At 46.0% G+C, this 24,344-nt stretch overlaps 1 protein-coding gene across 15 annotated transcripts in view; it reads left to right on the forward strand.

Annotated features, from left to right (window-relative positions):
- Positions 1-24,344, forward strand: part of Myo9b (myosin IXB) — a 153,745-nt gene that overhangs the window by 109,441 nt on the left and 19,960 nt on the right. For 4 of the 15 annotated variants that reach the window (XM_045142457.1, XM_045142467.1, XM_045142458.1 and 1 more), the window contains exons 12-21: positions 6,203-6,344; positions 6,624-6,828; positions 7,463-7,544; positions 9,772-9,786; positions 10,626-10,739; positions 13,329-13,368; positions 15,648-15,770; positions 17,490-17,570; positions 20,472-20,582; positions 24,039-24,161. In XM_045142457.1, the coding sequence (XP_044998392.1) occupies positions 6,203-6,344; positions 6,624-6,828; positions 7,463-7,544; positions 9,772-9,786; positions 10,626-10,739; positions 13,329-13,368; positions 15,648-15,770; positions 17,490-17,570; positions 20,472-20,582; positions 24,039-24,161 (1,036 nt within the window). Of the gene's footprint in view, positions 1-6,202; positions 6,345-6,623; positions 6,829-7,462; positions 7,545-9,376; positions 9,467-9,771; positions 9,787-10,625; positions 10,740-13,328; positions 13,369-15,647; positions 15,771-17,489; positions 17,571-20,471; positions 20,583-24,038; positions 24,162-24,344 lie in introns of all 15 variants that reach the window. The other 11 variants (XM_045142461.1, XM_045142469.1, XM_045142470.1 and 8 more) reach the window with 8 other exon arrangements.

The raw sequence follows: 24,344 nt of genomic DNA on the forward strand, positions 1-24,344 counted from the left end.
TCTCTTTGTTGGACTGTATTGGATCTGCTATCTGGTCTTCTAGTTTAGATATTCTGTCCTCTCCTTCAAACATTCTACTGGTGAAATTTTCTAGAGTTTTTATTTTATTAACTGTGTTCTTCATTTCTAGTAATTCTTTATTATTTCTATTTCCTTATTTATGTCTTGTATTGATCACCTTATTTTATTAAATTGGTTTCCTGTGTCTTTCATTTGTTTGATTTCTTTGAACATATTTATAATCATTCTTTTGAAATCTTTCTCAGGCATTTCCTCTAACTCATTCTCACTGGAGGTCATTTCTGATGCTTTAATCCTTTTTGGTGGATTTATACTGTCTTGATTTTCTGTGTTTCCTGTGTTATACTGTATGTATTTTTGCATCCTGGAGTAATTTAATGCTTGGATTTTCTAGTTAGTTGCAGTATTAGATGTATCAATCAATCTGATGTTATATATCTTCAGGGTAGGAGCTTAAGGTACTAGGTGTAGCTCTTAAGACTTTCAGAGTATCTACAAAAGTGACCCTAGGTGTTGGGTTTGCCTGCTATGAGAGTATTCAAGTAGGCTGAGTGGAACAAAATACAGTCAGATTCTAAAATTTAACTAAACAACGTACACATTCAGTGAAAAACAGCACAGAGTATTTATGCAAAAGTAGGTATTATGACAACCAGATCCTTTAATAAAGCCACTGTCCCTTAGGATGTGTGTTGCCCCATACCCTTAATCATGTCAAGTAGGAGGCTAAGATTTCTGGTCTGTTGAGGGTTCCAAGTCAGCTTGTGACCAAGTGAGACCCTTCCCTAATGAACACAGAAAAGGAAACAAAGGCACTATAAATCAGGAAGCAACAAATGACAAGCCCCAAATATAGCTTATTTAAGAATGGCAGATCCGACCATCCTTCAGATTTAACATATAATTTACCTTGACATGGAAGGTACAATTAGCACTTCTGATTCAAGCCTATAGATCAGGTTTATTTGGCAGGTACTGACCTGGTGTAATCCCAGATACTTTTTGGGATGGTTTTGGTCGCAGTTATGCTGCGCTCCTGCTTGGGTCCCTCTTTGCTGCACTGTGGGCTCAGGTAGGCTGGCTAGGTTGCTGGATTGCTGCTCTGGTTGTTGATGCCGGTGCTTATGTAGGTGCACTCCCTTCCCCAGATCTCTGGTACTTGCTTGCGCTGGCAGTAGGGGAGGAGAGGCTGTGGATGTTGGCTCTAGTTCTCGCGCTGGTCTGCACGATCCTCTACCTCACAAGCAGCTCCTCCGTTGGTCTGTGCCGTCCTCCCTTCATGTTTCTTGAGTTTGTGCAGAGGCTGGTATGAGTGGAGAATCCCCTCACCTGGCTTTTCCTGTGGCTCAGGCCAAGCCTTTTGGCTATGGCCATGTGGACCTGGTGCCGCCGTTGGTGGAGCCGCTTCTGCCTGCTTCCGTTGGTGCTAGATTCTCTGGATCTCTCCTACTTCTTGGCTATAGTTGATAATTTCTTATACACCTCGCTTTTTAAATTTTATTTTTATTTATTTATTTATTTGAGAGAGAGAAAGAGAGAGAATGGGCACGTCAAGTCTTCTAGCCACTGCAAATGAACTCCACATGCTTGTGTTACCTTGTGCATCTGGCTTACGTTGGTTCTGGGGAATTGAACTGAGGTCCTTTGGCTTTGCAGGCAAGCACCTTAACCACTAAGCCATCTCTCCAGCCCTTATACCTCATTTTTTAGTAGAAGAGTGTATTTTTCTGGTTTTGTTTTGTTTTGCTTTGTTTTTGTTTGCTTGCTTTCTTGCTTTTTTTTTTTTTTTTTTTTTTGCTTTTTTTTTTTTTTTTTTTTTCCTTTTTCTCCTCTAGGCTTCTTTGGTGTGGTTCCTACACCATCACTGCCATCTTAATTAGAAGTCCCCATATGACTTATTCATGCTCTCTTAGGTTTTGTAGCCCTTCCCCACCTTTCCATTATTCAATCTCTTCCCCTAACCTTAGACCTTTCCACCCCATTAATCTGTTCTTCTATATAAATGTATACAGTACCATCCTCTTAAGCCCCTCCCCCTCTCTTCCCTTTATATCTCCTTTCTAGTTTACTGGCCCCTCTACTGAGGTTTATTCCAACTCACGTAGAAGTCCAATCACTTGTAGCTAGGACCCACATATGAAATAGAACATGTGACATTTGGCTTTATGAGCCTGGGTTACCTCACTAAGTATAATCCTTTCCAGATCCATCCATTTTCCTGCAGATAATCATAATTTCTTTTTTGTTGTTGTTGTTACTGCTGAGTAAAACTCCAATATGTAAATGTGCCACATCTCTTTATCCACTCATCAGTTGAGGGACATGTAGGCTGGTTCCATTTCCTAGCTATTGTGAATAGAGTGGCAATAAACATTGTTGAGCAAGTATCTCTAAAGTAATGAGACAAATCCACAGGATATATACCTAAAAGTGGTATAGCTGGTTCATATGGTAAATCTACTTTTAGCTACCTCAGGAACCTCCACACTGATTTCTACAATGGCTAGACCAGATTGCATTCCCACCAGTAATGTAGAAGGGTTCCACTTTTCCACATACTCACCAATATTTATTGTCATTTGTTTTCATGATGGTAGCCATTTTGACAGGAATGCGATGGAATCTCAAAGTAGTTTTAATCTGCATTTCTCGGATGGCTAAGGATGTAGAACATTTTTTAGAGGCTTATATGTCATTTGCATTTCTTCTTTTGAGAATTCTTTGTTTAGTTCCATGGCCCATTTTTTAATTGGGTATTTGATTTATTATTTAGTTTTTTTGAGTTCTTTGTGTATCCTAGATATTAATTCTCAGTCAGATATATAGCTGGCAAAGGTTTTCTCCCATTCTGTAGGTTGCCTCTTTGCTCTATTCACAGTGTTCTTTGCTGTACAAAAGCTTTGTAATTTCATGAGGTCCCAGTGGTTGATCAGTGGTTTTATCTCCTGAACAACTGGGATTATATTAAAAAAGTCTTTGCCTGTACCAATATGTTGAAGGGTTTCCTCTACTTTTCCTCCAGCAGTTTCAGAGTTTCAGGTATGATACTAAGGTCTTTGATCCATTTGGACTTGATTCTTGTGCATGGAGAGAGATAGGGACCTATTTTATCCTTCTACAGATACATATCCAGCACCATTTGTTGAAGAAGCTGTCTTTTCTCCAATGAGTATGTTTGGGATTTTTGTTGAAGATCAGGTGGCTACTGCAGCTTACATCTGGGTCCTCTATTCTGGTCCATTGATTTACATGTCTACATTTTTGTGCCAGTACCATGCTGTTTTCGTTGCAGTGGCTCTGTAGTATAGGTTAAAATCAAGTATGGTGATACCACCAGCCTTGTTTTTGTTGCTCAAAAGTACTTTAGATGTTCGAGGGTTTTTGTGCTTCCAAATGAATTTTAGAATTTCTTTTTTCTATTTCTATGAAGAATGCCATTGGAATTTTGATGGGAATTGCATTAAATGTATAGATTCCTTTTGGTAAGATTGCCATTTCACTATATTGATTCTTCCAATCCAAGAACATGGGATGGGTGTCTTTCCATTTCCTAGTGTCTTCTGTAATTTCTGTCTTGAGTGTTTTTAAGTTTTTATTATAGAGATCCTTTACTTCCTTGATTAGGTTTATTCCAGGGTACTTTATTATTTTTTTATTTAATTGTGAATGAGACTGATTCTATGATTACATTCTCAGTATGTTTGTTGTTAGCATATAAGAAGGCTACTGATTTCTGATGGATTTATAATTTTTGGTGGGGTTGTATTGTCTTGATTCTTTGTGTTTCATGTATTATAATGTAGAGCCTTTTGCATCTTGATTTAATTTGAGGCTTGAGTTTTCTAATTATCTACAGTTTTCTTAGCTGTGCAAATCGACTTTATGTATCTTCAGTGTAGAAGTTTTTCTTTTTTTTTTAAATTTTTATTAACATTTTTCATGATTATAAAATATATCCCATGGTAATTCCCTCCCTCCCCACCCCCACACTTTCCCGTTTGAAATTCCATTCTCCATCATATTACCTCCCCACAGTGTAGAAGTTTTAAGGTGTCAGGTATAGCTCTTATACTCCAAAAGAAACAGCAGAAGTGACCCTAAGTGTTGAGTTTACCTGCTTTTCATGTACTGTAGTAGACTGGGTGAAGCAAATTACTGGCAAATTCTAAAACTGAACTGAGTCATATAGACATTCAGTCAAAAGCAGCACAGAGCCGGGTGTGGTGGCGCATGCCTTTCATCCAGCACTCAGGAGGCAGAGCTAGGAGGATTGCCATGAGTTCAAGGCCACCCTGAAACTACATAGTGAATTCCAGGTCAGCCTGGACTAGAGTGAGACTCTACCTTACAAAAAAGCAGCACAGAGTATTTATGCAATTGTGGGGAGTAAAATAAATAGATAATCTAATAAAGCCAAAGTCTCTAAGGGCGCTCCACACCCTTAATCCTGTCAACTAGGAGGTTGAGATTTCTAGTAGAAAATGGGTTCCAAGTCAGTCTGAGGTTAGTCAGTTACTGCCCCCAATAATGACAGAAGAAAAAGACAAAGGCCCTAGAAATCAGGCAACATCAAAAGCAGTAATAGTCAACACCAAAATATAGCTTATTTGAGAAGGGTAAAGTCACCCAAAAATACATCATACAAATGTAATACATAACATTTTCTGATATGGAAAGAGAGATTAGCACTTCCAGTGTAGGTCTGTATATCTGGCTTTGTATAAGTAGGCCCTCTTAACCTTTTGGGATGGATTCCAGTTTCACCAATGCTGAGTGCCCACCTCGTTTTCTCTCAGTGCCAGGTGGCCGGCGATGAATGAGTTCTCTGGACATTCACAGCCCTGACAGTTAGGGAAGGGAGGCTGTGCAGAGTGCCTGGAGTCATACTGGAGCTGCTCAGCTGGTCCCATTTGTATATCCTTCAGCAGCTGCTCAGCTGTCCCCTGCTTTCTTCTCCTTCAGTTTCTTGACTTTGCGAGGAGGCTGATGTGAGTGGAAAATCCCCTCACCGTGTTTCTGCTCCTGCAGCGCAGCACCGCTGGGTGGGCAGGCTGGCAGCTTGGGAATCGTGGCCCCTGGCGCCTAGGCAGAATTCTGGCTGGTTTCCTTTTCTGGGAGATCTTGGTCTCTCCTGCTTCTCTGCCATGGTTAATAATAACTTATATACCTTCAGTTTTTTGTCTGTCTGGTTGGTTGGTTTTTCGAGGTTGGATCTCACTCTAGTTCAGGCTGACATGGAATTCACTATGAAGGCTCAGGGTGGCCTCAAACTCGTGGTGATCCTCCTACCTCTGCTTCCCAAGTGCTGGGATTAAAGGTGTGCACCACCACGCCCAGCTTCTATACCTTCTCTTTTATGTAGAAGAAAGTATATTGCTGCGTTGTTGGGTTTATTTACCTCCCTAGTCTGCTTTGTTGTGGCTAACATGCCGCCATCTTACCTGGAAGCCCTTCTGATTTTCTAAAATGTTTTACTGCAGTGTGAAACATTACTGCAATGAAGGTTTCTTTTGTGTCGGTATGTGTGTCCCCAAGCCTCAGCCCACAAACTCCTCTTCCCAGCCCTAGTTTATCTGTCCATAGCTACAGAGAAGCCTTCACCCCAATCTTGCTAGTCCTGCTAGAAGGTGTGCCAAAGCTGAGGCTAGTGTTTTTCTCCCTGGAGGAAGGAATAGACGGTACAAGATACAAATTGTCCCTTATTCTGCCTTATCCCTCCTCCCAGGGATACACAGAGCTCAATTTCACTGTGGTCTGATTCTCCCCTTGGGAGCAGAGCCAGGGCCACTCTAAGGCACACATCCAGGTGCACACTCCTGCCTGGAATTAGTCTAGAAGCTTCCCAGCCAGGATCAGCCTAGGTCCATACCTGAGACAGATACTGACAGATGCCAACAAGCCTGGTCATTGGGCTTTCTGGGGTGCATAAGTGGATTCGCTGGGCCCTGTGCAGGTACAGCTGGCAATGTGTTCAGCACTTAGCAAGAAACTGTAGTTTCTGAGAGCACTCTGGTTCTATCCTGTCTTTGTCCATCCTCTGCTCACACAGCCCTGCACCAGTTCCTGCCTGTAGGACCCCTGGCTCCCATTCTCTTGTACCTGGAGAGCCTTGTATTGTAGGATGCAGAGCAGATTGTTGGGCTTCATGTGTGCTGCTTAAGGTTTCCCACTCTCTCCTCAGCTTCCCCCATGCCACAAGCCACACCCTACTGGCCAAGTTCAAACAGCAGCATGAGGATAACAAGTACTTCCTGGGAACCCCAGTAATGGAGCCAGCCTTCATCATCCAGCACTTTGCAGGGAAAGTGAAGTATCAGATCAAGGTACATGTCTGTCCCAGCTGCCACCAATCCACAGAGTCCTTAGTAGAGCCACCTGTTACCTGGAAGGTAGGAGGCCCTGGCCTCTGGAATTTGCTGACTTCTCATCATTTCCTTCTATGGAGTTTTTGGGGCACTTGGGCCCACCCCAAATTGAATCCCAAGGGCTCCTCAGAAACCAAGAAGTAGTTGTGACAGAGTCATTCCCATACCATCATCCCTTCTTAATCCAGACCCTGGGCCTCAGGGGCCTGTGGAGTGTGACTATCTACTTCTCTACAGGACTTTCGGGAGAAGAACATGGACTACATGCGACCTGATATTGTGGCACTTCTGCGGGGCAGTGACAGCTCATATGTACGTGAGCTCATTGGCATGGACCCTGTGGCTGTGTTCCGCTGGGCTGTGCTCCGGGCCGCCATCCGGGCCATGGCTGTGCTACGGGAAGCCGGGCGCCTACGTGCAGAGAGAGCTGAGAAGGCTGCAGGTAGGGGTCAGGGGGCTGCTCTTATCTAGGGGCTAACCTCACATTCATTGAATCTATTCTAAGGCAATTAATTCAACCAGACATAGTAGTATGTATGGCTCAACTGGCTACTTGAGAGTCGGAGTGAGAAAGATCATAACTTTAGGTGGGGAAGATGACTCAGTGGTTAAAGGCACTTGCTTGCAAAGCCTGCCACCCTGGGTTCAATTTCCCAGTACCCACGTAAAGCCAGACAGACAAAGTGGCACATGCATCTGGAATTCCTTTGCAGGGGCAAGTGGCCCTGGCATCGCCATTCTCTATCATTCTGATTCCTCCCCTCACCCCCCTCCATATAAATAAGTGAAAATCTTAACTTCAAGGTCAGTCTTGGAAACTTAAGAGATTCTGTCTTGAGGAAAGAGTTCTCATAACTCAGTAGTAAAGCATTCCCCTAGAATTTACAGTGAGGGGCTGGTGGCATGGTTCAGCAGTAGAGCTCTTTCTTATTTACCATGTTCAAGGCCGCAGGTCCAATCCCAGGTACCACAAAAGGAAATAAGGAAAGACATAACTGCATTGTCCACAGAAAAGACAGAAACCTGGGGGGCTTTGGCTGACCTGCCCAAACAACAGTATCTACTTTGTGCCCCAGTAGGTGTGGGTAGCCCTGGTACCCAAGGTCATGTGGGAGAGCTGCCAAGAGGAGCCAACACCCCATCAGAAAAGCTTTACCGGTGAGTTAAGACCATCATTTGTCCTAACCAAACTGACTTCGTTAATATACTTGTGGAACCTAACACTGCACCCAGATGCAAGTAGCCCTGAATAAGCCACCAAGCAGGTGTTTGAACTCAAATGACCCATAGTCAAAAGGAATTTGCTTGCTGCTTTTCTGTACCCAGAAAGGCTATCATCTGTAGTAGGGGAGGGGGCAGCTCAGCACACACACCTTTATCATGGCCATTAGTGGTGCTTCAGAGCTCCTGATCATGCACAGTGACAGGCTTGATTGAAGAATCTTTCCATATGAAGTGTGGCCCAGCAGTAAAGTGCTTGCCCAGCATGTGCAAGGAAGGCCCTGGGCTCCATCCCCATCCATGGTGGAAAAGGTATTTCCTCCATCTTCCTTAGCTGAGACATTAGAAAGGAAGTTCTGTTGAATTTCTACCTTCAGTCAGAAAACCACATGGCTGAGGATGAATGGACGATGAGTTTTGTAGCCCCTAGTAATGACCCAAGTACTAGCCCCAGGGAGGGTAGACAAATGAGTGGGAGCTGGGTGTTCTGGTGTAGCTACTTGGGAGACTGGCAAGAAGATAACAAAATTCAAGGCCAGCCTGGGCAACTTAGTGAGACTGTCAAAATAAAAAGTAAAATGTGGGCTAGAGAGTTGACTTAGTGGTTAAGGTGCTTGCCTTCAAAGCCAAAGGACCTAGGTTCAATTCCCCAGAACCCACATAAGCCAGATGCACAAGGTTGTGCATGTGATGTGAGATGTGCCCATCTCTCTTTGTCTTTCTCTCTCTCTCTCTCAAATAAAATAAATAAAAATTTAAAAATATTTTTAAAAAGTAGAATGACCCTGCAGAGATATCTTAGTGAATAAAGTGCTTGCCTTGCAAGCATGAGGACCTGAGTTCAATCGCCAGAACCCATATGGCATGTGCCTATTGTCCCAGCACTGGGGAGGCAGAGACAGGCAGATCCCTTTGGCTCATTAGCCAGCCAGTCTCATGTAGTTGGTCAACTCCAAGACCAAGGAGAGACAGTGTCTCAAAACAGGTGGACAGTGTTTCGAGGAACAATACCCAAAGTTGTCCTCTGGCCTCTGCACACATACACAAATATGTGCTCCCCCCCCCCCGCCCCCACCAAACACACTAAAAATAAAATGAGGGCTGTAAGTAGAACTTTCTGGTATAGCACTTGCCTGCAATGAGTGAGGCCCTAGGTTCAGTCCCAAGCAGAGCACTTGGGTAGGTACAGTAATGAAAACCATGATAGACAGGTGTCCAAAGAAATGACAAAGGCAGGAAGGAGATGCTGCCAGTAGCCTAAGAGCCAGGCAGGTTCCACTGAGAAAGGTCCCACTGAGGTAGGCACAGTGGAATACATGTCATCCCAGCTGCTTTGTAAGCTGAGGATTATGAGTTTGAGGTCAGACAGATCTATATAGCAAGACCTTGTACTAAAACAAAAGTTAATTAACTTTTTCAGGGTGGAGGAGGCCCAGAAAAGGAGAATATACCTCTCCATTAGCCTGTGTAGTTGTGTTGGTTTGTGTTCCTCTTTTGGTTTTTTGAGGTATGGTCTCACTCTGGCCCAGGCTAACTTGGATTTTACTGTGTAGCCCCAGGCTGGCCTGGAACTCATGTCAGTCCTCCTACTTCTCCCTACCAAGTGCTGAGATTAAATATATGTGTCACTGTGCCCAGTCCTTTTTCTTTAAAAATTTCCCTGTGAGCAGCATCTACCATGTCAGTGTTCCAACAGCATGGCTCCCCGGGCAGTGGGGGTGTACCCCCCCCCAGGTGTGCATTAAGTTTACACAGCTTCTCCCTTGCAGCTGCTCAATGCTAGATTTCTCATTTGACTGCTCTGAGGAGTTCGATATTAGCGCTTTTGATGACATCATTGCTTTCTATGAAAGCAAGAAGTAAGTAGTGGCCAGGACCTTCCAACCCAAGACCAGGGAGGCACACCATGAGGCACCACCATCCTGGAGTGTTCAGGGCAGCGTCCAGGGTCAGAACAGAAGGAGCAGCACTCCAGGGCACCCCAGGATTTGTTGGGGACACCCTGTCACATTTGGCCAGGTTTGGGGGCACACAGGATAGATTGAAGCCATGAGTCCCTTTCTGAGCCACGGCCGCTGTTCCAAACGCTCTAGATATGGAAGCCATATATGAGCAGAAGTAAAACGTTAACCCCTTGTTGTTTTTGCTCTGTGCCTCCCTGGAGGGCGAGGGAGCGGAGGTAAGTTTTGTGTCCATCTGGGCACTTGGCATGGTGCATGAACACAGTGCGGGGCTGCCCATTGGGGTCCTTCCAGGCCACCTTCCCCAAGCTTAAACATGCATCTAGAATAACTTGAGTGAGAACTGATGGTGCAGCCCAGGAGCAAAGCATTTGTTGAACGTACCCGAGGCCCTGAGTATTATCCTAGTACCTCCAAAAAAATAAATAAGGTTGAGTTCTTTGGGAATCATTATCCCCTTAAACTGTTGTCCCTCAACCTCCATACTGTGCTAGATTGTTCTCTGTAGTCTATGTACTGAAGGGTGTTGATCAGTCACCCTGGTGGCTACCCTTTCAGATACCTGAAGTACCAACCCTTCAGATAGGACAGCCACTTCTTCAGTTCTGGGCACAAATAACCCTGGAGAGGGAAGAAGCAATTTGTATCCCAGCTAAGATCTGCGGTATTCCACTTGGTAGCTAAGAATTTGAATTTGTTCCTCCCAAACTGCTCTGTATTAGCATAGAAATTCATATCTGGCCACAGAAACTGGGCAAAAGCTAACTTAACTTATGGGCTGCTCTCAGGCAGTACTTTGAAGTTTGTAAATGTAAGACTTTCCCCAGGGATCTGAGTGCTCCTACTGGAAATCCATGGCCCTCGGCACTTGGGGATAGTGACTCATTTCCTGATGAATGACACAGCAGTCATGTCCAGCCTGAGTATCTCTCACCCCAGATGCAATGTTTCTGCTCCAGTGGCCTGGAGACTTCCAGATGGGTGCTGGGGACCCCCAAGGTGGTGGGCACATGCTCTAACTCTCCTCTCTGTCACTGGGTCCCCTTCCTGCCCTCAGCGATTTGCATAACCAAATCATCAGAAGTCTCAAAGGACTGCCGTGGCAGGGCGAGGACCCCCGTAGGCTTCTTCAGTCTCTCGGTCGGCTCCAGAAGCCCCGCGCCTTCTTCCCGTGAGTCCCCTTACTCCTTGGTACAAGTGCAGCTGATGCAGCCTTCGCCTGTCCCTGCCGCATTCCTGACATGAATCAGCCACTAAAAATGCTGTGTTGCCTTGTGGTTTGGTTCTCACATGAGCCATCACCAAATGGCCCAAATATCCTGCCCCTGCATTTGTGCTGTGGTCAGGTCCCCTCTGTTGCAAGCTTTCCTGTGTGCAGTGGGGCTTTGGAGCAAAACTCTGAAAGGCATCTCTCCTCTGACCCTACCTTTGCTGTCTTAAACCCTGTAGTAGCTTGCAGAGCAAATGCTTGTTCTAGCCCACCTTTGCCACCCTGGGTTTGCAGAGATGACCTTAGAAGTAGGGCATATACCAGGTCATGGGAGCCAAGCCCTTTTCATACACCACATGATACATAATCTCTCAGGGTTCAACTTCCTTCTTACAAAACAGTAATGATTCTCAAATTTTTTATGCTAACTCATCGTCAGGCAGGTGGCTTCCTCAAGCACCCATGGTCACCAGCATTTGGCGTTAGTGGCTCAGGCTATTGTGGGCTGGCTTGGAATAGTAGCACTTGTGCCCACAAGGGAGCCAAGTGTTTGAGTGCTTGTTTTTGCCTTCAGAGCCAGGCTGGCTTCCAACTCCTGGCCTCAAGGGATCCCCCTGCCTCAGCTCTAGAGTAGGTGGGTCCCCAAGTATGTACTCTACCACATCTGTTCAGACCCAAGTTTTAACCTCCATTTTTCTGCTACTGACTCCGCAAGATGCAATCAAGGCTGGGGGTGTGGTTCAATGGTAGATCCCCTGCCTAGAATTCTCTAGTGAGCATCTGGAGGTATGGTTTGGCAATAGAGCACCTGGTTAGAATCCCTAGTGAGTGGTTGGGGAAAAGGCTTAGCTATAGAAGCACGTGCCTAGAATCCACCAGTGAGGGGTTAGGGGCATGGCTTGGTGGTAGAGCATTGGCCTACCATGTAGGAGGGCCCAGGGTTGCATTCTATTCTCAGTACCACCACCACCACCACCACCACCACCACCACCCCAAAAAAAAGGAAGGAGAGAGAGAAAGGAGAAAGAAAATAAACCATAAAAAAACCTGATTCCCTTCCACTCATGTCTGGGTACACATTTGCTCAGCTGATGTCAGAAATGAGCTGGGTTACTACATACATATTTGTTGGCTCTGGTCAAGATGCCAGATAGAACCAGGCATGGTGGTGCATGCCTTTAGTCCCAGCACTCAGGAGGCTGAGGTAGGAGGATTGTCATAACTTCCAAGCCACCCTGGGGCTACAGAGTGAGTTCCTGGTCAGCCTGGGCTACAATGAGATCCTACCTTGAACAAACAAAACAACAAGATTCCATATAGCACCCAGACTCAGTGGCTTCTGCCCAAGTACATGCTCAGTGCTAAGGAGGTGGAAGCAGAAGGATCATGTGTGTGAAGTCAACCTCAGCTACATAATGAGACTTGTCTGAATTTTTAAAAATTTTTTTTGTTTATTTTTATGCATTTATTTGATAGTGACAGACAGATAGAGAAAGAGGCAGAGAGAGAGAGAGAGAATGGGCGCGCCAGGGCCTCCAGCCACTGCAAATGAACTCCAGATGCGTGCGCCCCCTTGTGCATCTGGCTAACGTGGGTCCTGGGGAATCAAGCCTTGAACCAGGGTCCTTAGGCTTCACAGGCAAGTGCTTAACCGCTAAGCCATCTCTCCAGCCCTTGTCTGAATTTTTAAAGAAGCAAACAAAACAGCCATAGTAGCATATACCTGTCATCCTAGCACTCAGGAGATAGAAGCAGGAGGACCAGGAAGTCAAGTTCAGCATTGGCTTCATAGGTTGAGTCCCTCTTGGAATATGTGAGACCTTGTCTCAATTTTTAAAAAAGTTTTGAACCTGGCACACCTTTAATCCCAGCACTTGGGAGGCAGAGGTAGGAGGAGCTCTGTGAGTTCGAGGCCAGCCTGAGACTACATGGTGAATTCCAGATCAGCCTGGGCTAGAGAGAAACCCTACTTGGGGGGAGAGGGGACCTGTATATTAATAATATGGGAGCCATTTCCCCCTCCCTAGACACTGGGTACGGCTTTCATTTTTCTTTTCCATCGCCATAAACCCAAAACTAGGGCTTGGGTTGTGGCTCAGAGGCAGAGCATTTGCCCAATATGCATAAGGCCTTGGGTTCCTTTGCCAGTGGAGAGTTTGGTAGGGATGCCATGGGCATGGCCGGTAGAGTATTATAGCAGGGTTATTCTGTTAGTGAATCAAAACTACTCAGGGCTCCTCAATGCCACATGCAAGGTGTCTTTTTCTTTTTTACTCCTGCATAGTAGGCCCAGCAGCCATAATTAGTTCAGTTGCCATTTGTCCAGGAAGCCCACGCACAGATATTACTGAGCCCACAGTGTGGCTGGCATGAACATGCAGGGTCTCCAGGGAGGCGGCGGCTGTCTCGTTGCACTTGTGCGTTTGTGTATCTCTGTCCATGCTCCTCTCTGTCTCTTGTTCTAACCTGCAAGATAATGGCTTGCTCAACTAACCCAACCCCACACACATTGTTCCTTTTGTTCACACACCGTTTTTAATATTTTGACAGGAAGAGTAAAGGTATCAAACAAAAGCAGATCATTCCAAAGGTAAAACTCGCGCACACGCTCAAAGATTTCTTGCTTTCTGCACCCAACTTGAAAGCACCCTTCTCAAGTTGTTCCAAGAATAGGGTGGTGGGAAAGAAACCTGCTTGGAAAATCTGGGGCTACTTTCTACCTTCCTTTCGTCCCACTGTCTACCTCTCCCTCCAAAACAAAGTTATTCTGGCTAACATTATGGCTCTGTGGCTCCACAATAGAGCATCTACCTAGAATCCCCAGTGAGGGGCTGGCTTGTTGGTATAGCATCTTCTAGCATATGCCAGGCCCTAGTTTCCATCCCTAGTACTATAATGACTTGCAAGTATCTTGTGGTTTCTTCAAAGTGGGACCTGATATTGGCACAAACTGGGTGTTTGAACATATTCCCAGGAGAAGGTGGTGAGGGAACACCTGCTCAGATCAAGTGCATCCTTTTTTGATCCCTGGAACTCTAGAGAGTCCATTCTACCCTGCTGACAGATAGTTGGACCCTATTCTTTATTGCCATACAGGTGACACTGGCTGTAGGCCACTTCTGGTGAGCAGAGTGGGGCAGAGGCCCTCACAGGTGCTCCATATCAATGGGTAATTAAAATGGGTTGGTTGCTAGGACCCCACAGTTACTAAAATCTGGATACTTGGTTTCCATGTATACCATTGGCATAGTATCTTTATAGATCCTGTGCCTAGCCTGTGATAGAAGCTAAACCATCTCTAGATGACATAGAGTGTTTGATACTATGCATGTGTTGTTTATACTATACTTAATAAGGAAGGAATAAGAGCAGAAACAAAAGTCATAGCCCAGTGTGGTGGCACATACCAATGATCCCACATACTTGGGAGGCTGGGGTAGAACATGGTGGCCTGACCTCACTGTATAGCTAGGCTTCCTTAAACTCACAGCAATCCTCCTGCCTTAGCCTCCCAAGTGTTGAAATTACAAGCATGAGCTACCTCACTTACTGTACTCTTTTTTTTTTTTTTTTAATTTTGCTATGTAGTAAATAGCAAGAAAGTCTTTGTACCTGTTCAGTATGGGTGCCATATTTCTTTGTTGTTGTTTTGTGAGGTAGGGTTTCACTTTAGCCCAAGCTGACCTGGAATTCATTATGTAGTCTCAGGGTGGCCTGATCCTCCTACCTCTGCTTCCCAAGTGCTGGGATTAAAAGCATGCACCACCATGCCTGGCCATTTTTCTTTGTTTTGTTTGTTTGTTTATTTTTATCTATTTGAGAGCAACAGAGAGAGAGAGAGAGAGAGGAAAGGGAGAGAGAATGGGTGCATCAGGGCCTCCAGCCACAGCAAATGAACTACAGATGCATGGGCCACCTTGTTCATCTGGCTAATGTGGGTACTGGGGAATAGAGCCTCGAACTGGGATCCTTAGGCTTCACAGGCAAATGCTTAACCGCTAAGCTATCTCTCCAGTCCCTATTTTTCTTTTTTAATACAGGTGATCATCCTTTATCTAAGTTTTTGGGACCAAAAGTAGTTTGGATCTAGATTTATATTTTTTAGGATTTTGAAATATTTGTTACATATTCATAATGACATATCTTGGCAATGGGCTCCAAATCTAATATGATACATGTTTCATTTGTACTTGAGACTCATAACCTAAAAGTAACATTATAAAATATTGTAAGTAACTTTGTACATGAATGAAAGTTCCATGCTTAGAAGGTATCAAAATGCCTGGCGTGGTAATACATGCCTGTCATCCCAGTGCTTAGGAGGCTGGGGCAAGAGGATTGTAAGCTCCAAGCCAGTCCAGGCTACAAGACTCTTTCTCTAGAAATGGGGGTGCAGAGAAACAGGAATAGTGATGTAGCTTATAATTTGATTGTAAGCTCCAAGCCAGTCCAGGCTACAAGACTCTTTCTCTAGAAATGGGGGTGCAGAGAAACAGGAATAGTGATGTAGCTTATAATTTAAGTATTTGGGAGGTGGAGGTAAGAGGATTAGAAGTTTAAGGCTATCCTTAACTACATAGTGAGTTCAAGGTCAGCCTGGGCCATATGAGACCCTGTCTTTAAAGGGGAGCTCCAGACTTGAGAGCATTTTGGATTTTCAGATTGGAGATGCTTTTCTTGTATATTCAGCTAAAAGTGAGTAGAATCCATAGTACCAGATATGAAGGGCCAACTGTATGGTTCCTGGTCAGCACAGGTTGTACCTACCCATGGTTTCATGCCTCAGGTGCAGAGAGGGAGAACTCCAGGAGCCATCCCAGGTACCCTTGTGTTATGAAAGGCAGGCCAGACCCTGTTTGTCCATTGTAGAACCTGCTGGACTCCAAGTCCCTGAAGCTTATCATCAGCATGACCCTGCATGACCGCACCACCAAGTCGCTCCTGCACTTGCACAAGAAGAAGAAGCCGCCCAGCATCAGTGCACAGTTCCAGGTGGGTGCTGCTTCCTCTAGGGGCTCATTCTCAATCATGGATACATGGTCCTTGTGCTTAGCACATGGATGTTCTGGTGATAGTGCCCCCTGGAGATCAGAATCACCCCTTATATCTGATCAAGAACCACTGAGACCAAAAAACACTGAAGCCAGGCATGGTGGCACTTGGGAGGCAGAGGTAGGAGAATCTCTGTTCCAACTTGGGACTACTGCGCACATGCTAGGTCAATGTGGGCTAGAGTGAGACCCTACCTCGGGGAAAAAAAAAAAAAAAAAAGACACTGAGCCAATTCCCTAGGTCATGCTTCTCTTTTTTTCCCCAGACTTCCAGGAAGCTCAGACGCTTTATTTTGCAGAGAGTCCTTTAGCTTTCTTCAGAACTAAGAATAGTTAGCTGAGCTTGGTGATGCACACACATAAAATGCTAGCACTCGAGAGGCTGAGGCAGAAGGTTCAGGAGTTTAGATTCAAGACCAGCTGTGAGGACATAGCAAGTTCAAAGTCAGCTAGGGTGATATGAGACGCTGTGTCAAAAGAAAAAAGAATTAAGAATATTTGATAGTCACAGTTACCTTTGTGTTCCATCTGAGTCCTATGCTCCCACTTTTTAAAACAAATATTTTTATTTATTTACTATTAGAGAGAAAAAATGGACACGCCAAGGCCTCTAGCCACCGCAAACGAACTCCAGATGCATGTGCCAACATGTGCATCTGGCTTACATGGGTTTTGGGGAGTTCTTAAGCTTCACAGGCAAGCACCTGAAACTGCTAAGCCATAGCTCCAGCCCTGCTCCTACTTTTGATGATGACCTCATGTGAGATAAAGTCTCACTGTAGTTCAGGCGAACCTCAAACTATGTTAGCCTCAAACTCAAACCAATCCTTTTATCTTGGCCTCCTAAATGCTGGGATAACAAATATGAGACAGCACACCTAGCTAAGTCATCTTCTTGTTGTTGTTTGTTTTTGTTTTCGAGGTAGGGTCTCTGTAGCCCAGCTGACCTGGAACTCACTCTGTAGTTCCAGGATGGCCTTGGACTCATATAGTGGACCTACCTCTGCTACCATGCTAGGTTTTAAGTCTTTTTTTTTTTTTTTTTTAATGCTAGGGTTGGAACTCAGGGTCTCCTACATGTTAAGTATGAACACTACTACTGAGCCACCTCCCTGCCCCTTTCAAATCCTTTCTGAAAATAAGCAGGGAACCAGGGAGGTGTCCCAAATGGTAGAACACTTGCCTAGCATGTTCATGGCCCTGGGTCCCATCCCAACACTGAAAAAATTAAACTGGGTGCTTGGAAGATGGCTTAGCATGTAAGAGTGCTGAATGCACAAGTGTGAGGATCTAAGTTCCATTCCCTTCACCCACATAAAATGCCAGGCATGGTAGCACATGCCTGTAATCCCCCAGTGCTGAGCAAGACAGACACAGGAGAATTGCTTGGACTTGCTAACCAGTCTAGCCAAAAGATGAGCTCCTGTTTTGGTGAGAGATTCTATCTCAGGGAAATAAGGCAAAAGGGTTATAGAGGATACCCGGGATACTCCTTGTGCCCCTGCACACACACTTGCATAAATCACCACACATGGTGGCCCCACAGCTGTTCCCTCTCACAACATGGACATGCCCTCCCATGATAGTGGTGAGTATCCTGCCCACAGAGTCACATGCTATTGGTCCTCTGCTCAGTGTGCATGCCCTTTTCTCTCCTCAGACATCCCTTAACAAGCTCTTGGAGGCACTAGGGAAGGCCGAGCCCTTCTTCATCCGCTGCATCCGCTCCAATGCAGAGAAGGTGAGTGTCCCTCAGTGTGGGTCTGAGGGTACATGAGACCAGTCATGGTCACCTGGAAGTGGAAATCCAGAAAAGGCCCCAAGGAGCCAAGTATCCACACAAAGCCAGCGTCTACCATGGTGCCATGGGGGCTTGGCAGGAACCAGTCAGTGTTCCAAAGTGGGAACATGATTGGAAGACAGATGGTCCTGAGAAGATTGGTGCAGAGAGATGGATTGGGTGTTCTTTGGACCCAGCACCAGGGGGCTGAGGTCATGGAATAGCCAAGTGCTCATAAAGAAATTTCTTGAAAAGCCGGGCGTGGTGGCACACGCATTTAATCCCAGCACTCGGGAGGCAGGGGTAGGAGGATCACTTTGAGTTCAAGGCCACCCTGAGACTCCATAGTGAATTCCAGGTCAGCCTGAGCTAGAATGAGACCCTACCTCGAAAAACCAAAGGAAGGAAGGGAAGGGAAGGGAAGGGAAGGGAAGGGAAGGGAAGGGAAGGGAAGGGAAGGGAAGGGAAGGGAAGGGAAGGGAAGGGAAGGGAAGGGAAGGGAAGGGAAGGGAAGGGAAGGGAAGGGAAGGGAAGGGAAGGGAGGGGAAGGGAGGGGAAGGGAGGGGAAGGGAGGGGAAGGGAGGGGAAGGGAGGGGAAGGGAGGGGAAGGGAGGGGAAGGGAGGGGAGGGGAAGGGAAGGGAAGGGAAGGGAAGGGAAGGGAAGGGAAGGGAAGGGAAGGGAAGGGAAGGGAAGGGAAGGGAAGGGAAGGGAAGGGAAGGGAGGGGAAGGGAGGGGAAGGGAGGGGAAGGGAGGGAAAGGAAGGAAAGGAAAGGAAGGAAAGGAAAGGAAGGAAGGAAAGGAAGGAAGGAAGGAAATAAATTTCTTGAGCCAGGTATGGTAGCTCACATTTTCAATCCCTGCACTCTCCTCTCCCTTCCTTCCTTCCTTCCTTCCTTCTCCCTCCCCCCCCCCCCTTCTTGAAAGATCACTGGTTTGATCCTGGTCTCAGGTTCGGCCTTCAGTGCCAGGCTTCATTCGCTCCCAATATCCAGTTTGTCCTTAAGACAGCTTGGGGACTTTGTCAAGACAACCCAGGGATGGAGCTTCTTCATGGGTATGACCAACCCCCAAGCTGGTCCCACATCCGCTTGCCTGCCACTTGTCCCCTTGTTTTTGCCTGCCATATATTGACATCTCTTAAGGCTCTTGGGACTGCTCTGCTTGTATACATCTCCCTCCTGTTCCCAGAGCAGATCCTCTCAGCTCCCTGCTGAGGTTCCTGAGGGCTATTCCCAAACCCAACTGTAGACCTGGCTCCTCCTCTTAGATGTGGTTCTCCCTGTAGTTCAGGGTAGCTTAGAACATACTCCATGGGCACATGAGTTGAACCACTGCTGTGGGTATCCTGTGTGCATCCTGGGTGTTGAATAGCATTCCTGGCATTCTCCCATCTGCCTCAGACCTCCCATGAGTCCTTTAAATAAAACTATATGTCTTCCTTCAACACCATGCCCCAGGCTGAATTCCAGGCCCTTGAGCTAAGAGCTTGAAGCTCACACTGAAGCCACCCCTTCTCTCCTTCCCTGGATCCTCTGACAGCTGGTGTCTCCCTGTATCCCTCTCTGCCCCAAAGCTTCATCCTTGTGCATATACTACACATAAACACATCACACATGAAGAAAATGGGGCTGGGGAGATTAGTCAGCAGTTAAAGGCACTTGCAAAACCTGCTGGCTTGGGTTCAACTGCAGGACAAGCTATCGTTTGCAGCGGGACACACACACAGGTACACATGTGTGCAAATAAGTAAAGTTGTTTTGTTTTAAAATGGGGTTTGCTGGGTACACCCTTAGTCCCAACATTTGGGAAGCTGAGGGAGGGTTAAAGTGGGACCCTGCCTCCAAAAGGGGGGGGGGGGAAGGCTGGAGAGATGGCTTAGCAGTTAAGCCACTTGCCTGCAAAGCCAAAGGACCAGGTTTGATTTCCCAGAACCCACATAAGCCAGATGCACAAGGGGGCGTATGCATTTGGAATTTGTTTGGAGTGGCTGAAGGCCCTAGTGTGTCCATCCTCCCTCTCTCTCTCTCTTTCTCTCTCAAATAAACAAACAAAATAAAAATAAATGGAACATGAGGAGATGGCTTATCGGGCAGGAGTGTTTCCACAAGCATAAGGACCTGAGTTTGATCTCCAGCATCCACAGAAAAAGCCAGACATAGCCACAAACATCTGTAACCCTAATACTAAAGAAGGCAGAGACATAAGGATTGCTGAGCCCCAGTGGTCAGCCACTTTAACCCAAAACAGCAAGTTTTGCTTTGCAAAGCCTCCAACCTGAGTTTAATTTCCCAGTATCCACATGTACAAAGTGGCACATGCATCTGGAGTTCATTTGCAATGGCAAGAGACCCTGGCATGCCCCTCATCTCTCAAGCAAAGTTATTTTTAAAAAGAAAGGGGGGGGGGCGCATGTGTCTGGAATTCATTTGCAGTGGCTGGAAGCCCTGGCCCACCCATTCTCACTCTCACTCTCCCCCCGCCAAACTGAAATAAATAATAACTTTTTTTAAGCATGTAAAAATAGTAAGTTCCAGGTTTAATGAGAAACCCTGTGCCAAGGAAATAAGGCAGAAGAATAATAAAAGACACTTGACATCTTCCTCTGGTCTCCACACGTGTCTTTACACACCCCATACTCTCCCATAAATACATACTCAGAAAAAACAAAACTGCCTGAGGCAGAAAAAGCTAGATCCTCCAGGGAATCCTGTCTGTTGCTCTGTGGGACATTCCCTCAAAAGTCTGTACCCAGTGTCCTGAGAGCCAACAGTCACATGGGAAGTGGGTCTTTGACCCTGATCCATGCCTCCCACACACCAGGGCTTTGTGTCAGGCCCCTGGTCACTTACTGTCCTTTTCAGAAAGAGCTCTGCTTTGATGACGAGCTGGTCCTGCAGCAGCTGCGGTACACGGGCATGCTGGAGACTGTGCGCATCCGGAGGTCGGGCTACAGTGCCAAGTACACATTCCAGGTAGGCTGTGGATGCACACACACCACCAGCACCCATCAGGGCTTTTCTCCATAGCACCGTGGCCACCATGACCAGATCATTGTTGTGGGGGCAGGTGTCTTCAGCAGTTGTGGCTCCCCCAAACCTGCAAAGATAAATGCAACCAAACCAAGGTAGGAATTTTCCAGGCAGATACCTTTACTGAGCTGGCTTTGTTGTTTATTAGCAGTGCTGGGGATGCATGCCAACTATCAGAAACAAAGCTCCTTCTTCCTATTTTCTGGTAAAAGAATTTGAGGCCCAGACAGAGTTTGTAGCTTGGTGGTAGAGCACCTGTCAAGCATATGAAAGCACCTGGATTTGATCTCCAGCCTTGCAGAGAAGAAAAAGAAAACCTTAGGCTTGAGCAAATGATGATTTAAGAAATGGCTGCCTGGGTTTTCCAGAAAGGATAATTCTTGACATTTAAGGTATCCCAGAGACTTCAGCCACCAGGATTACTTGGGAAGTGGCCACCATGCTGCTTTCACAGCTTGGTCTGCTGCCTGCTCAGCTGCTGTTACCATTCTGCTGCCTCTGGCAGTGTCCTTGCCACCCTGATGTCTCTGCTGCTGTTCTCTTCGTGATCCCAGATTGGCCCAAACCGCCAAAAAGGCTAGTGAGAGAAGTTTTAACTGGGCCCAATTCTGTAACATCAGGCAAAGCAACATGGGAGTGTCTTCCAGCTGAGAGCCTGAGCAGCAGTTCATGTAACTGAGAAAGGGTGTTTGAATCAATCATAGCTGTTTGGGCCAGTCTTACATCAATCACAGCAGTCCTCTGCTAGGCCACTGGGGAAGTGCTCTCTCTTTGAGCAAGATGAACCAGCTTAACCTTCAGGACCAGGGTAGTCAGCAGTGATTTTTGCAGTTGTCCCAAGGCTTCCATAGAGTGTTCCAGACATCTGGGACTGGCAAAAAGGGAGTCCAGGTGTCTGTCTGACAGTCCTTTAGTACAAGGCAGTGAGGGCAGCAAAAAAGAGTCTAACAACTGCCAGTTATGGATCAGATTGCCATCCCCACAATCTTTACTTGTTTACAGGAAAATGAGTATCAGGAGGAGTGTTGATAGTGTAACTTGAACTCATTAATAGTTAGTGACCTTTTATTTATTTATTTATTTATTTTTTGAGGTAGGGTCTCACTCTAGCCCAGGCTAACCTGGAATTCATTATGTAGTCTCAGGGTGACCTTGAACCCATCCCTTTCGAGTGCTGGGATTAAAGGTGTGCACTATCATACCTGGCTCAGTGGCTTTTTTTTTTTTTTTTGTGGGGGAAGGTAGGGTCTCACTAGTCCAGGCTGACCTGGAATTAACTATGTAGTCTCGGGGCGGCCTTGAACTCACAGCAATCCCCCTACCTCTCTGTCTCCCATGTGCTGGGATTAAAGGTGTGCACCACCACATCCAGCTAGTGACTTTTTTAAGTTAAGAAAAATTTATTTTAGGAAACTACAACAGAAAATAAAGCAGAAATGCTCCCAAGCTGGGAGAGATCCCAAGCAGGTAATCACAACACTGAAGTGATTTAACAGATGTACAACATGCTCATCTAGCTCTTTGTTTGTTTACTTAGACATTGTCTCGGTGTGGTGGTTTACACCTCTCCTCTCAGTGCTTAGGAGGCTGAAGCATACTGGCTAGGGGTGTAATTCAGTGGTAGGGGTACCTGTGTAGTGTGTATGAGGCCCTGTATATCCAGCTACAGCCCAGCGCAGTAGTAAACCATCGACTTGGAAACCCCAAAGACAGTGCTGTCTTCACCCTGATTAAAATATCCGTGCTCTACTATTTTGTATTTCTTTAAATTTTTTATACCAAAATTCTCATTTTAAGGGGCTGGAGAAATGGCTTAGTAGTTAAAAGGTGCTCACTTGAAAAGCCTGACCGCCTTGGTTTGGTTCCCCAGTACACATGTAAAGCCAGATGCACAAAGTGGCACGTGTATCTAGAGTTCATTTGCAATAGCAGGAGGCCTTGGCTCACCATTCTCTCTCTCTCTCTCAAATGAATAAATATTTTAAAAAACAATCCACTGGACTGGAGAGATGGCTTAGCGGTTAAAGTATTTGTCTGCGAAGCCAAAGGACCTTGGTTTGATTCCCCAAGATCCACATAAGCCAGAAGCACAAGGTGGCGCATGTGTCTGGAGTTGATTTGCAGTGGCTGGAGACCATGGTGTGCCCATTCTCTTCCTTCCTCCCTCCCTCCCTCCCCCCTCCCCCCAGTCTCTCCATGTACCTTTTTCTCTCTCAAATAAATAATAAAATTTTTTTAAAAATAAAAAAATCCATTTACACAAAGGTTGTTACAGTCACATGTTCACAATACCAATCACAGAAAACCAAGCTAAGTTTCAGCTTCATAAACTAAGTTTGTGGGGCTAGAGAGATGGCTTAGTAATTAAGTGCACTTCCTGCATAAACATGAAGGTCAGGAGAGGCCTGAGACCACTAGTACTAGGCCAGGACCCACATAAACAGTTAGGCATTGCTATGCACACCTATAAAACCCTAGTCCTGTAGGGAACAGAGACCCAGGAACCTCTGGGAGGGAGGGGGTAGGGAAGAGGGCTGGACAGATGGCTTAGCAGCTAAGGTGTTTACCTGCAAAGCCAAAGGACCTCAGTTCAACCTCCCAGTACCCACATAAGCCAGATGCATGAGGTGGTACATATGTCTACAATTCATTTGCAGTGGCTAGGGGCCCAGCACACCCATTCTCTCTCCCTCCCTCCCTCCCTCCCCCTCTCTCTCTCTCTCTCTCTCTCTCTCTCTTTGTCTGCCTTGTTCTGTCTCTCTCCCAAATAAATAAATAAATGATTTTTTTTTTTTTAAAGAGCAAGCTCTAGGATCAATAAATGACTTAGGCTCAAATAAGAACAGGTAGGACACGTCTAGAGTTCATTTGCAGTGGCTGGAGGCCCTGGCGTGCCCATTCTCTTTCTCTCTCTCTCTCTCTCTCTCTCTCTCTCTCTCTCTCTGCCCCTTTCTCTCTCTCTCTCTCTCAAATAAATAAATAAAAATGAACAACAAAAAAACTTTTTAAAAAAAGAACAGGTGGGAAGAATGAAGTGGGATGCACAGTGATCTGCAGATGAGCCCATGAGGTGCCGCTTGATCATCAACACCACACAGATGTACAACATGCTCATCTAGCTCTTTGTTTACTTATACATTATCTCAGCATGATGGTTTACACCATGCACACCACACACACATAAACACAAAACAACTAGGTTTGGGGGTAGGGCTCAGTGGCAGAGCCCTCAGGATGTATACAACCTCAGTTCTGTCCCCCAGTGCCTGCTGAGCACATGCAAGGTCCCAGGTTCCATGTCAGTGCTGCACACAAAGTGGAATCTAGCCTTTACCAGGAAATGTCTGCAGCCTTGGTGGACATTCTCACACTGTTGTCCTCTCCTGCCTAAATCTTCAGGACTTCACAGAGCAGTTCCAGGTGCTGCTACCCAAGGATGTCCAGCCCTGCAGGGAAGCAATCTCCACCCTGCTGGAGAAGATGCAGGTAGATAAGAGGAGCTACCAGATCGGGAAGACCAAGGTCAGTATCACCCCTTATATGACTTCCAACCTGGACCCAGCCCTGCACCCCACACAGGGCCTCCCACTTGCCCCTAGACAGCATGTTTAGAAAAGTACAGGTCTCTGTATGGTGAAGCTCTGTGCTTCTTTTTCTATAACAGAATACCCAAAGCTAAGTGCATATAAAGCACAGAGGCCTCAT

The sequence above is a fragment of the Jaculus jaculus genome, chromosome 1 (genome assembly GCF_020740685.1).
Source record: "Jaculus jaculus isolate mJacJac1 chromosome 1, mJacJac1.mat.Y.cur, whole genome shotgun sequence".
Classification (NCBI taxonomy): Eukaryota; Metazoa; Chordata; class Mammalia; order Rodentia; family Dipodidae; genus Jaculus; species Jaculus jaculus.